The 13,248-nt window shown below is 33.1% G+C and overlaps 1 protein-coding gene across 1 annotated transcript in view; it reads right to left on the reverse strand.

Annotated features, from left to right (window-relative positions):
* The window catches only part of LOC148307264 (uncharacterized), a 147,996-nt gene that overhangs the window by 67,051 nt on the left and 67,697 nt on the right, over positions 1 to 13,248 (reverse strand). The window contains exons 2-4 of the mRNA XM_088263618.1: positions 5,091 to 7,615; positions 4,913 to 4,977; positions 2,753 to 2,907 (exon numbers count right to left, since the gene is read on the reverse strand). Of these exons, the coding sequence (XP_088119744.1) occupies positions 2,753 to 2,907; positions 4,913 to 4,977; positions 5,091 to 7,596 (2,726 nt within the window). The 5' untranslated portion in view covers positions 7,597 to 7,615. The remainder of the gene's footprint in view (positions 1 to 2,752; positions 2,908 to 4,912; positions 4,978 to 5,090; positions 7,616 to 13,248) is intronic.

Raw genomic sequence — 13,248 nt, forward strand, 5'->3', positions numbered from 1 at the left:
TCGCGGTCAATACCAGGGTAGAATAATTAGCAAGATGTAGCAATAGTGAATAATCGGTAAGCATAAAGCTCAGTGACGCGCAGAACACATGTTGTCCCTTGGAGGGGTGCGTGTCTCGCTCGGCGACCCCGTGCGCTATGAGGAGCATGTAATTGGTACAAAGTGAGCCTAAATTCCGTAATTTCCAGCAGGACCTATCCATATCTTATCTCAATCGAGTCCGTTAGACCGAAAATAGAAGTTCGGTTGAACAATACGAGGAATTAACAGTTTATCAATTCGAGTCCTTGATGTATGTTTTTTTTTACACGCAACTTCAGGAAATAATAATGAAATACGTATAATTTATATTTGAAACACCAACTTTGTGATTTTCCATTTTGTAATTAAAATATTACTTTGTTTTAAAATTTGTATAAATGTTTTCATCAAGACTGATTAATACTAATCAGTCTTACAACATTTTGAATGTGTCCAAATACTTGTTCACAAATTGGGATTATCTCTAATTAAATGAGTATTTTTCATTTTTTTGTTTACATATCATCAAAGATAAAGAAGAATATAGAAGTCTGGGTATTTACGGGGCTGACGACAGTCACAGGCTGGTTTAAGTGATCACTTTACACACGTGTAACATTCATCAATTCTACCCATTACTGCTCAAATTCTTGGAAGCTCTATATACGAACCAATTTTAAAACATTATTCTTGAATCACTAAAATTTCACTAGAGACATCTATTGGTAAGATGAAAATTTTCATCTAAAAAAAAATTTTTAAAACTATATATTATTTTTTGACATCTCAACATAGTTAAAGAAGATGATGAATTCGTTTCACGTGCTCAAATCATCTCATCACATCTTTCATAATTTTATCTACCATATAATACTTATCTTAGCTTTAAACTATTTCTAACTTAAGTTTTACTTGGTAAATACCACTATACATTGCTTACTAAAATGATGCAGAATGCATCGAAATACGTGTCACAACAGATTTTAAGAAATAGTGGTATTTACCACTATTTATTTAAAAAGTCGTATATTTCCCACTAAATTCGCTTTGCAAAATAGAGATATTGTGAAATAGTTTTCTTATTTAACGGCAGTATTCATCAAATTACCTTGTTTTTTTCAGGATTTTAAAGCTCGCTTTGAAAAACGTGCCAGATGAAAAATGGACTGTCAACCACATACCATAATATCTTGAGCAGTGCGGTTTCCATTTCTTAGTTGCGATTAACGCTTCACTGCCTGCCCCGGGAGGGAGTGCTCGAGACTAGTCACCATTAGGTACCTAATTGTTAATTGTGGTCACGCCTGAGGGCGAGCCGGGGACAATTCAATACGATACTGGGCTATTATGCCCTTTCATGGCCGCTTGAAAGTTGACTAAAGATATATTAGTGACTACTTATGGAACGGGTTGTGAAATATAATAATAATAATAATAAAACCCTTATCCGCACCCCAATGGTGCATAGGGCACTGCGTCATATAAACGCAGTGTCATCTTGATGGTTTACACATGAAGGAAAGGTGATCAGCCCTCCGCTTCAGGTACCAGTCCAGGGTAATATTGAATAAATAGGACAGTGAAAAAATCACTTATATTTATTTTACCCCCCTTGGGAATCGAACCCGGGACCTCCAGAACGGTAGCCGAGCGTTCTGACCATTACACTACGGAGGCGGACAAAATCGTTGTGAAATATGTTTAATTTAAATGGCATTTATACTCCGGAATTGCGATAACATGAAAATCTAAAGTAAAAGCTAAGTTTACAACATTTTGAGTGAGTCCAAATACATTTGTATTTGTATTTGGACACATTCTTCATATCTTCTTCATCTTTGATGACATGTTCCATATTCTTCTTCATCTTTGACGAGATGTCAAAAAATAATATGAAAGTTAAGTATTATTTATTTATTTTTATTTATTTTATTTTATTTGTTCGGGAATTGTACAGCTTTACATATTAAAAAATATATATTACAAACAATAGTTACATTAACATTAATAAACATTACATTACATTGACAAAAATAGTTACGTTAAAAAAAGCCAATTAAACAATTCCACATTTATGTTATAAAACTATTAAAAAAATATTCAAAGATTACAAAAAAGGGTATTATTTGTTGCCAAATTATTTGTTACCATCTCAACATACAAGAAGAAGAATATGAAAGTCTGGGTATTTACGGGGCCTACGACCGTCATAGGTTGGTTTAAGCAATCACTTTACACACGTGTGTAACATTCACCAATTCTACCCATGATTGACAACCACATTACTCAAATTCTTGGAAGTTCTACATATATATATGAACCATTCCGAAACATTGTTCTTGAATCACTAGGTGAGATGAAAAGAAGGTTTTTATTGAGCAGAAACTCTTATATTAGTATGTGAGGTCCGAATCCTGGATTATAATCACATACATGAGAAACGCCAGAAAATATCATTTTAACATTTTTATTTTTATATTATTTTGAGAAATAATATATCAATATGATCCACAAAGTTAATGCTTTCAATATTCAAAAAAAATATTTTTAGCTTATAATTTGACCGCTTTAATTTTTTTTTCATGAAAAAAGTCAATTCTAATGTATGTATATTAAAAAAAATGCGAAAACACGTCCGACCCCATGCGCAGCCGTTCGCGTTATGAATTAAACGTTTGAGATCTCAGCCTTGATGTCAAATTAATAAACAAAATGATAAGTGTAAATTTACCTTTTTTGACTGTCACGATGCCAGACAGACACTTGGATCCGTCTTCCACCAACCTTAGGCGGAATGGGTATGTTAAAGTTGCTGTCAAATTGTGGACTGCAGCAATCCCTTTTTACAGGTGTGCGTTGATAGGTGCTCATACCGCTGATGCTAACCTAAAAGCAGAAGAGAAAAATATAAGTATGTATTCTAACGATGGAAATGTTGATAAACATATATAAAGGACAGCAAATGCTGGGAAAAGAGTAAATGGTGCATTAAAATCAGATATAGCAAATAAAAGCCTATCAGTGAAAGCTAAAATGGAAATACACAAACTAGTTCCAACCGTAATGTATGGAAGGGAAGTGTAGTGATGAAAGTAGACTGAATGCAGTAGTCGAAATACGATTTCCCATACGTGTGGTAAAACGATGTATGATAAATGTTTGAATGGTGAAATAAGCAAAACAAATAAGGCTAATTAGTTAAATTATTTAATGACATCTCATCAAAGATGAAGAAGAATATGGTGTGGGCATTTACGGGGCTGACGACCGTCATAGACTGGTTTAAGTGCTCACTTAACACACGTGTAACATTCACCAATTCTTCCCATTATTGACAACCACACTACTCGAATTCTTGGAAGTTCTATATATATGAAACAATTTTGAAACGTTGTTCTTGAATCATTAGAACTTCACTAAAGACATCTATTGGTGAGATGAAAAGAAGCTTTTATATTGAGCAGAAACTGCTTTATTAGTATGTGAGATCCGAATCCTGGATTATAATCACATACATGAGAAACGCCAGAAAATATCATTTTCTTTTTTATTATTTAAGCTTATAATTTGACCATACAATTTATTTACAACATTTTGAGGGTGTATTTTTGTTCTTGAATCATTAGAACTTCACTAAAGACATCTATTGGTGAGATGAAAAGAAGCTTTTTTATTCAGCAGAAACTACTTTATTATTAATGATTATAATCACATACATGAGAAACGCCAGAAAATATCATTTGCTATTTTATTATTTTTTAGCTTATAATTTGACCAGTTAATTTTTATCACAACATTTTGAGTGTGTCCAAATACGTGTTCACAAAATCTGGATAATCTCCAATTATATAATTGGAGGTAATCCAGATTTTGTGAACAAGTATTAGAACACACTCAAAATTTTATAAATGACTTAATTTGTTTTTAGTGAACTGAAAGACATTTTACCATAAAATATGGTATGTGTCAAATAACAGAATACTGGAAATGTATTCAAAACTTTTGCTGGAAGCAATACCAAGAATGTAAACTACAAAATAAAAGCAAAGACTTTTAAATAAACCGTCATTATGACGTTTAGCAGTATGTTGAAGAATAGCGTGACTACCGAATGCTGAAAAGTTTAACCATATTTCCGATAACGTTTTCCTCGCTACTAATGTGTTTTTGCGTTCGGCCCTTAAGCTAACAAAATGATATCTTCGATCAAATTGTGTTATGAAAATGAAAACATTTAAAACGTTTTAATTCTAAAATATTTACAATAATACTCTGTTCATCTAATGGTGCAAAGGGCACTGTATTGGTTACTTATTCGTAGCAACTTTGATCAGTCCAATGTTTCAAAATGCACTATAAATTTCAGTTGAAAATGACTTTTTGTGCTTTCCAAAGCAGGATTGCCGATCTGAGATACTCGCATTGGAAATTTTTGGGCTGTTGTAAATTTCAAAGGATGACTCATGAAGCTCATTTATTTGGGGTTATTTTGAATCATAGGTAGAATAGTGAATGTTACTAATGTGTAAAGTGGTCACTTTAACAGCCCAGACTCTTATATTCTTCTTCATCTTCATTGAAATGCCAAAAATATTTTAAAAAATACTCCGAAATGAAGAAAAAGTATTAGGACGCACGAAAAATCTTGTGATTATTTTTAATGTTTCAAAAATTTACTGCACAGGCTTGTTGAAAAAAAATATATCCTTTAAATATTACAAACTGCAGTAATCAGTCCAAAAAATGTGATGTAAATATGTTAAAACTTTTATTGTAATATATAAATAAAACAGTAATTCAGACTGATGCTGATCAAGTCGCTGGTTTATACGAGTATCATAAATCTACTAACTCTCTGATAAAAAGCATTAGAAACAATATATATATTTACCTTGACGTAAGCATTTATGTTCTTTGTACTTCCATTCGATCGTTGCAAATTTTTGCATCTTGCAACTGGAAAAAAACAAATATTCATGAATTTTTGCACACTTATCAAAAATTGCCATAAAATTTGGTAAAAATTGTATAATTTCATTAATAAGATAATAAAATTCGATCGTACTCACTATGGACAGAAAACTGATCGATCTTGGTCTGTATGGATAGTTCCACCGTTCCTCCAGCATTCTGCATCTGCACGATCCCTTGGCGACTTCTTGCGTTATTCAAGTCGTTCCTCATCTCGTAGTCCCTGAGATCATCGTCTTCGGGAGAGTAGGTCAAGCATCTTCTGGAAGATCTGAACTCAACCACTGGAGTAGCTGGTTCACTCAGGATGGAATCATCAGCGAACTTCTGAGTTGAACTGTCAGTCAGGAATGATGAACAGAATCCAGGAGTGTCCAAATCCAAGAAGCGGTTGGCAGCGAATGGTGATGAAGGACTTGGTATCCCACACTCCAAAGTCAGTCCAAACATTTTGGAATTCGGATATGAATGAGATTTTTTTTCCATTGATAATTGACCAAGTAAGAAACTGCTGTTTGAAACGCTAGTCGCCGGTATGTCTTTGTAGTGAATGTAGTTCAAAGTCGGACTTGAAATGTGATGGCTAGATATTTGATAGCTGTTCTTCTCGGAGTACTCTACGTTATCGCTGGGATTGAAGAGAAACGGGTATCCTGTCATTGAGTTGTACGAGGTGCTCTTGAATATCCTTGAAAGAGACTGAATTTCCGGTGTGAATGGGCTAGAGATTCCAGTTTGAACAGTAAGAGCTGATTCCATATTTTCATCGTGAAGAGATGCTGTCTCTTCTCTGTGGCAATACCTCTTTCTTCTGACACACCTTTGGCGTTTGAGGTTGAATTCATAGTCGTGGGGGAGAGAGCCATTGTGCGTTGGTGTGAAACCCAACGAATTTGCTCTTTTTCTTGAATTTGGCTTTGCTCTGGTGGCAAGCGTACATTGCTCCAGACAACCTTTCAGCATAGTCTCAATGCCCACGTTTGCAGAAAGAGACAGTCTGTTTTCAGGAGTTTTGACTTCTCTCTCGTTGTAATGCGTTGGATACTCGATGAAAGTTTTTTCTTGTGTCACGATTTCTGGGATGGGTTTGCTCATTAATACTTTCTCTTTGCTATCCTCTTTAATGGGCTTGATATGAGCAGATTTGATTTCAGGGTTACTTTTTAGTATCGGCTTGGGTGACAAAGGAGCCATTGCTAGAGGCGATATTGATTGTTCTTTCTTTTCTCTTGTCTCTTCTGTAATCGTTTTAGGATGTTCTTGAATATATTTGGCATCCGATTTAGTTCTCAACTGAACTTTTCTTGCTCTCTTTACTTTTTTAGTACTTTTTAAAATGTCATCAATCATCTTTTCTAAAGTCACATCTCCCATTTTAGAATCTGTAATAGTTGATTCATCTTCAACTGCGCTTCTTTCACTGATTGTTTTAGTCTCCAGTTCTATCGAGACTTCATCATCTCTCAAAGTCAGCAATGGTCTTCTCTTTTTGATTTCTCTAACCGCATTGTTCGGTTCGTCTTCTGAGGACAGATTGTGAGCTTGCATCCTATTAAAACAGAGAGATGCCATTTTCCTCGCTAAGGGAGAAACCTCTGAGCATAGTTTGATTCGATCTTTACAACTGTTTTGCTTAAAAGCTGACAATGGTGAAAGCTTATTCAAAAGCGACGCAAAACTATCTACAATATCTACTTTAGGTCTTTTATTTGGTGGATTGATTTCTTCCATGTCTGTACGATCCATATTAAAATAAAGAGGATTATTGATGAATATCCTTGATCCTATGACTGGGAGAGTGCTCAAGCAAGCCGACGTATCTCCACAGTTCTGAATATTAGAGTTCCTATCTCTACTGGCCGTTGGATTATACCTACAAGGAGAATATTCAATTTCGAATGTTGGTAGACTTGCGGTATGAATTGTGCTGAGGGAATCGCTTACATTTGCCAACGGTTTTTCAATACACAATCTCTGCGAACTATTTTTAGGTTCTGGACCACTCAAATTATCTAAAACGGCAGAATTTTGACTAGTTGCAATTTCATTGTCCAAATTGGATCCAGTTTTTTCACAAGTATTAACCTCGATACAGTTGCCAATCAATTCAAGATCTTTGGCGTCATCGGAACCATCGACGTAGATATCTTTGTCTAGTAAAATTCTTCGTTTCTTCAAGAAAGGTTGGGATGGAATGATGGGTTTCGGTAAACAAGTGGTTGGTGTAATTGTGAATCTTGATTCAAGTCCAAAAGCGCTTTCTACATAACCGGTGCTCTTCCTATTTGGAGTAGATATCCTGATGACAGGAGATCCTGGCGTTGCAGAATTTGGAGTTAAATTACTGACGTCCTTCAACGCTCCTGTATTATATTCCAGCTTTCTGAACGCGTATAGTTCTTTTTGGGTGAAAGCTGGAGTACACCCAATGAAGTCCAAATTTTCCTTGTCGATATTGTGCAAGGAACGTCGGTTTCTTCTTCTGCTGTGGGGAACAGCTAACGATCGTCTTCTTCCTGCGTCCAGGGGTCCGCCTGACTCCAAGGATAGTCTGGAAGGTACCTGACCTTCCGCCCTTTTGGAATTGACTGCCCACTTAAGCATCTTGCCTAATGGTTACCACCTGAAAACAAAAAAAAAACAAAAATATTAATAAAATGTAAAAATTATTTATAAGTACATACTAGCATGTGACAGAAATCAACCAGCATTGCATATATAATTTCTTTAAAAAAACTAACTAACTGACAAACTATCACGCCACTCCCCTTTAAGAATTTAATCCATTATTTATCCATATTACATTAGATATCGAACTGTATACTGTATTACGAAACGTTACATCAAATTATGGCCTGCGCAACGAGATAAATTTTCTTTCGACCCTCGTAAACACAAAGTAAAGCATCCCCCCTATAAATGGGGAAGTTTTACACTGCAAAAATATCTTACCCCGAATATGGTCAGTTACAAACATTACTTCACCTATCTAAGACTTATCTCTGACTTCTTAAAAACATTAGAAAATCATTGGTTTATGTATTTTTCATGGCAAAATAATGATTTTTATCTCATGATACATATTTTTACATAGTCGAAGAAGAATATAGAAGTCAGGGTATTTACAAGGTTTACGACCTATTATAAGCAGAATTATGCATTCAGCATTGTTATAATTGACACACGTATAAAATAAACACCTAAACCAGCTTATGACAGGTAGGCGTAAGCCCTGTAAATACCCATACTTCCATATTTTTTCTTTTTCTAAGTTAAGATGTAAAATGTAAAAACAAAAGAGTATTGTATTTTCCCTTTGAAGTATATACAAATAAACTACATTTTCTTTTGAATATCTTTTGCGGATACTTTGTGGCACATTTAAATAAACTTCATAAACTAAAACTAGATTATTTTTACACAAATATATACGTGTCCATCCCTGAAAATGACAAGGTGCTTGTTGAAACTGGTAGGAAAAAAATACCAAAAGTGATTTATTTAATAAATATTGTATTTGCACGTGTTGATGAGAACATCATTGATTCACGAAACTAAACATTTTGACATCTCAAAATAGGTGAAAAGGAATATGTAAGTCTAATTATTTAAAGTCTAGGCATATGGTAATGTAAACCATCCTATGACAGATCGTAAGTCCTGTAAATACCCAGACTACATATTTTTATTCATCTAAGGTGAGATGTTAAAATATAAAAATAACTCCTAAAAGAGAAAATCCAGGTTTGTGAACGATTATTTGGACACACTATACATATTTAAAATAATCGCATTCAGATCGACAAACTTAAAGGTGGTCTTAATCAAGTGTTTTATTCCTAAATTTACTAAGAAAATATCATTGAATAAAAAAGGATATTTTTCTTGAATGTTTTTCGCAGATACTTTGTGGCGAATTTTATAAACTTTATAAAATTAAACAACTTTGTTGTAACCACTTTCTTATTATAAGTACACTTTAACCTATCGGTTTCGACAAGAACTTTGTCATCATCAGGGTTTATTAATTCTTAAACATTAAAAATATTATTAGAGTATTTTAATGTTTTAGAATTTAATAAACCCTGATGACGACAAGGTTCTTGTCGAAACCGGTAGGTTAAAGTGTACTAATATTTTTAAAAAAAGTGGTTGAAACAGAGTTTAATTTTTAAAAAAGGATAAATTTTATTTTTTGAGACGATATTTATTTTGAACATATTGAACTTAATGCATACCATTTTCAGACCTTGTACCACGTAAATTAAGTTCTTATTGTGAAGCTAATGCGTCACAGTCGAAATAATAACCAATTGTTTATCATTTTTGAAGAAAAAAAAAAGTTTTTTGAGAAACAAATAATGTCTACAAAATGCCAAAACTGTTGACAGAAGACCAAAATCGTAAGAATATCTATGTTTTTCCTCGTGGTTAAGAATAGAACGGTCGTTGTGGGTATTTTTAGAGACCAATATATTTTGTAGTATTTTTCGTGGGTGGTGATGAAAAAGAATACGTTCGTAATAAATATACCTGATCAATGTCTGACTTGAAACTGGTTTACTAAAATAAAACTCAATTGTAATTTTAACGCTTTTATGGACATAATATATTATTATGTGACCTGAGTCATGATACACAAATAAATTAAACTGGGTTTTTATCACAAAAATAGAACTATAAATATCAAGTTTTTTCAATATTATTTCTCTTTTAAGGAATTTATATAATTTAAAAGATTTCTAGATAAAAACAAAAAAAAACAACCAGTCAAAAATGTTAAAAAAATACAAAATATAAGGTAATTTATCCATGCATTTAAAAAAAGTATTTAGGTCTAGTATTCGTTAAATAGCAACATAATTGTTTTTATACTAAGGTAATATTTGACGTAAATGTTTTCTTTTAAGCACTGTTTTTGTTTTGAATATTGAAAGCATTAACTTTGTGGATCATATTGATATATTATTTCGAGAAATAAAAATACTTTGTGTTCTGATCCACTCACATTTTTAGTAACCAACTAGTTTCGGCAACAACCTGTTGCCCTCTTCAGGGTTTCAATATTATTTTTACATAAATGAAATTACTGTTTTTGTAATGCAAAAAAAGTTTTTCTTTGAAATACATGGATCTTCCTCGAAAGACATCTAGAGGAAGACCAAAAATTTTATGGATGCTGCAGAAATAAACTACTGGCACCTAGGTCATGCCTTCGAATCATGTTATCATAACATGACCTAGGTGACGTTTTATATGATAGAAGGACCTCAGGACGAGGAAAGCTGACTTAAACCTTACCTAACAGATTACAAAGACGATAAGTTGGAATGGAGCATAAAAGAAGAATATCTATGTATATATCGCTCACTCCTTTCAACAATGTCAAATATAAAAAAAAACTTGATTGTTCAGGAGATCGTTATTAAAGTTTAAAAATGAAATGAAATGTATTAAAAATAAATACGAGGCCACTTGTTGAACTTTTTACTGTGCAACAGATCTTTTTAGGTGGAACCTGAATGTTTTTTCTCCATTTGATAAATATTTAGTTTATTTACAAAAAAAAAACATTTTATTCAAAATGTAAAAACAATACTTTCTGCCCTGTAGCGGGTAAATATTAAGTTAAAAATATGCTGCTTTTACTGGGATACAGTATATTTTCTGGGCATTCCGAAAACATGCACAACTGAAAATAGACGACTTTAAATATATCACCCACTCCTTTCAAGAACGTCATAAATCAAAAAACTTGATTTTTCAGGAGAACGTTTTTGAAGTTTAAAAATATAAAACAATGTATTAAAAATAAATATCAAGCCACTTATTGAACTTTTTACTATGCAACAGATCTTTTTAGGTAAAACCTGAAGGTTTTTTCTCCATTTGAAAAATATTTAGTATATTTCAAAAAATAATTAAACAATACATTTTCTTCAAAATGCAAAAACAACACTTTCTGCCCCGTAGCGGGTAAATGTTAAGTTAAAAATATGCCGCTTTTGCTGGGATATAGTACATTTTCTGGGCATTCCTAACTCTATCATGCACAACTGAAAAATGACGATTTTCGATGCATGACGTTGTTGAAAGGAGTGACCGATATGTCACCAATTGAACAACACCCCTTAAAACAACGCACCTACAATAGGAAAAACATTCGTTTCATTTAAGTAGGTAAGTAAAATGTCCAGTCGAGGTTTTCGTGACTCGTTCGATTGTAGCGTGTTCTGGGACGTTCCTGAGGGATTACTTTTATTCCCCGTTTCAGGCTGAGACGTCAATGATCCCTTGGAGATCAATGTCGCTTGTCGGTAGGGGTCGTTGATACGATCAAACTGAGTTGAAGGGCGATTGATGTTTTATTAAGGACACAGTAATAAAGCACTGATTGATTAAAATAAAAATCCACAAAAATACTTCAATTTCATACTATTTCTACGAGCCTTAGCGGCTCATTATGAGAAACATTTAAATTCAGATAAAACATTGATTAATAATATACTGTTTCAAAATACGTCACAAGTATTATCAATGTTTCCTTTCACAAAAAATCTTGTTCCTTAACCCCCCTCCCTATTAACCTATATCGCTCACTCCTTTCAAGAACGTCATAAATCAAAAATCATCAATTATCAGTTGTGCATGTTTTCGGAATGCCCAGAAAATTTACTTTATCCCAGCAAAAGCGGCATATTTTTAACTTAATATTTACCCGCTACAGGGCAGAAAGTGTTATTTTTGCATTTTAAAGAAAATGTATTGATTAATTATTTTTTTAAATTAACTAAATATTTGTCAAATGGAGAAAAAACATTCAGGTTTTACCTAAAAACCTGTTGCACAGTAAAAAGTTCAATAAGTGGCTTATTTTTATTTATTTATTCTTATTTTTATTTCATTATATTTTTGAACATTAAAAACGATCTCCTGAAAAATCAAGTTTTTTTTTATATTTGACGTTGTTGAAAGGAGTGAGCGATATAGGTTAATAAACATGTATGTATATTCAAGTGTTTAATTTTAATAAAATCAGTAATAGGTATCAAATTGTGGTGGAGTGGGTTCAACCTTCCCGTATGAATAATTCGTTTTCCCAATGAGTCAATTGATACATATACGAATTCCAATTAAACATGCTGTGTTTAAATACAAAAAAAGTGTGAGTTCTATCAGTAAAATCGAAGCCTACCATACATGGTTTTACGGCATCCAAGCGATACAAATCATTCAAAATCGTACCAAATTATTTCACATTTTATTTATGGTATTTTACTCAGAGCGAAACACGTTCCTGAAACACACCCCACCCTCGGTCCAAACCCGTGATAAAATACGTGTATAATTGTTAGTATATTTCCGCTTGCAACATCCGACATTTTGGTGGAGTCAGAACGGAAATAAACGTACGTATATGACTGGAAATACATGTCTTTAGTTTTAAATTGTTGAAATTTCATTACATCAAACAACTGTTGATATGAATTAAAAGGGGGCAGTTTGATGACGTGTCGGAACCCTTACAGTCTAGATAAACATGGTCATTATTATCACAAAGCATGCTATTATTGATCAATTGCTAAAAAGAAACATGTATGTACGTACTTTGCTAGAAATAAGCATCTCATTTCGAGCATACCTACTCAAAAATCGAGAGTCGATGGAAATAAATATAAATAAAGGACCTCTCGTACAAATATAAAATTTATTTATAAATATTATTTACATTTTATTTTTTATATCTCATCAAAGATGAAGAAGAATATGGAAGTTTGGGTTATTACGGGGCTGACGACCGTCATAGGCTGGTTTAAGTGATTACTTTACACACGTGTAACATTCTCCAATTCAAGCCATTATTGACAACCACACTACTAAAATTCATGGAAGTTCTACATATATGAACCAATTTTGAAATAGTATTATTAAATCACAAGAACTAGCGACATAGTGATTCAAGAATAATGTTTCAAAATTGGTTCATATATAACATTCACCAATTCTACCCATTATTGACAACCACACTACTCAAATTCTTGGAAGTTCTACATATATGAAGCAATTTTGAAACATTATTCTTGAATCACAAGAACTTCACTAGAGACAGATATAGAAAACTTCCAAGAATTTGAGTAGTGTGGTTATCAATAATGGATAGAATTGGTGAATGTTACACGTGTGTGAAGTGATTACTTAAACTAGCCTATGACGGTCGTAAGCCCCGTAAATGCCCAGACTTTCATATTCTTCTTC

This window comes from Brachycentrus maculatus, unplaced genomic scaffold (genome assembly GCF_059751285.1).
Source record: "Brachycentrus maculatus isolate JH-2025_06_01 unplaced genomic scaffold, ASM5975128v1 h1tg000202l, whole genome shotgun sequence".
In the NCBI taxonomy this organism is placed as follows: domain Eukaryota; kingdom Metazoa; phylum Arthropoda; class Insecta; order Trichoptera; family Brachycentridae; genus Brachycentrus; species Brachycentrus maculatus.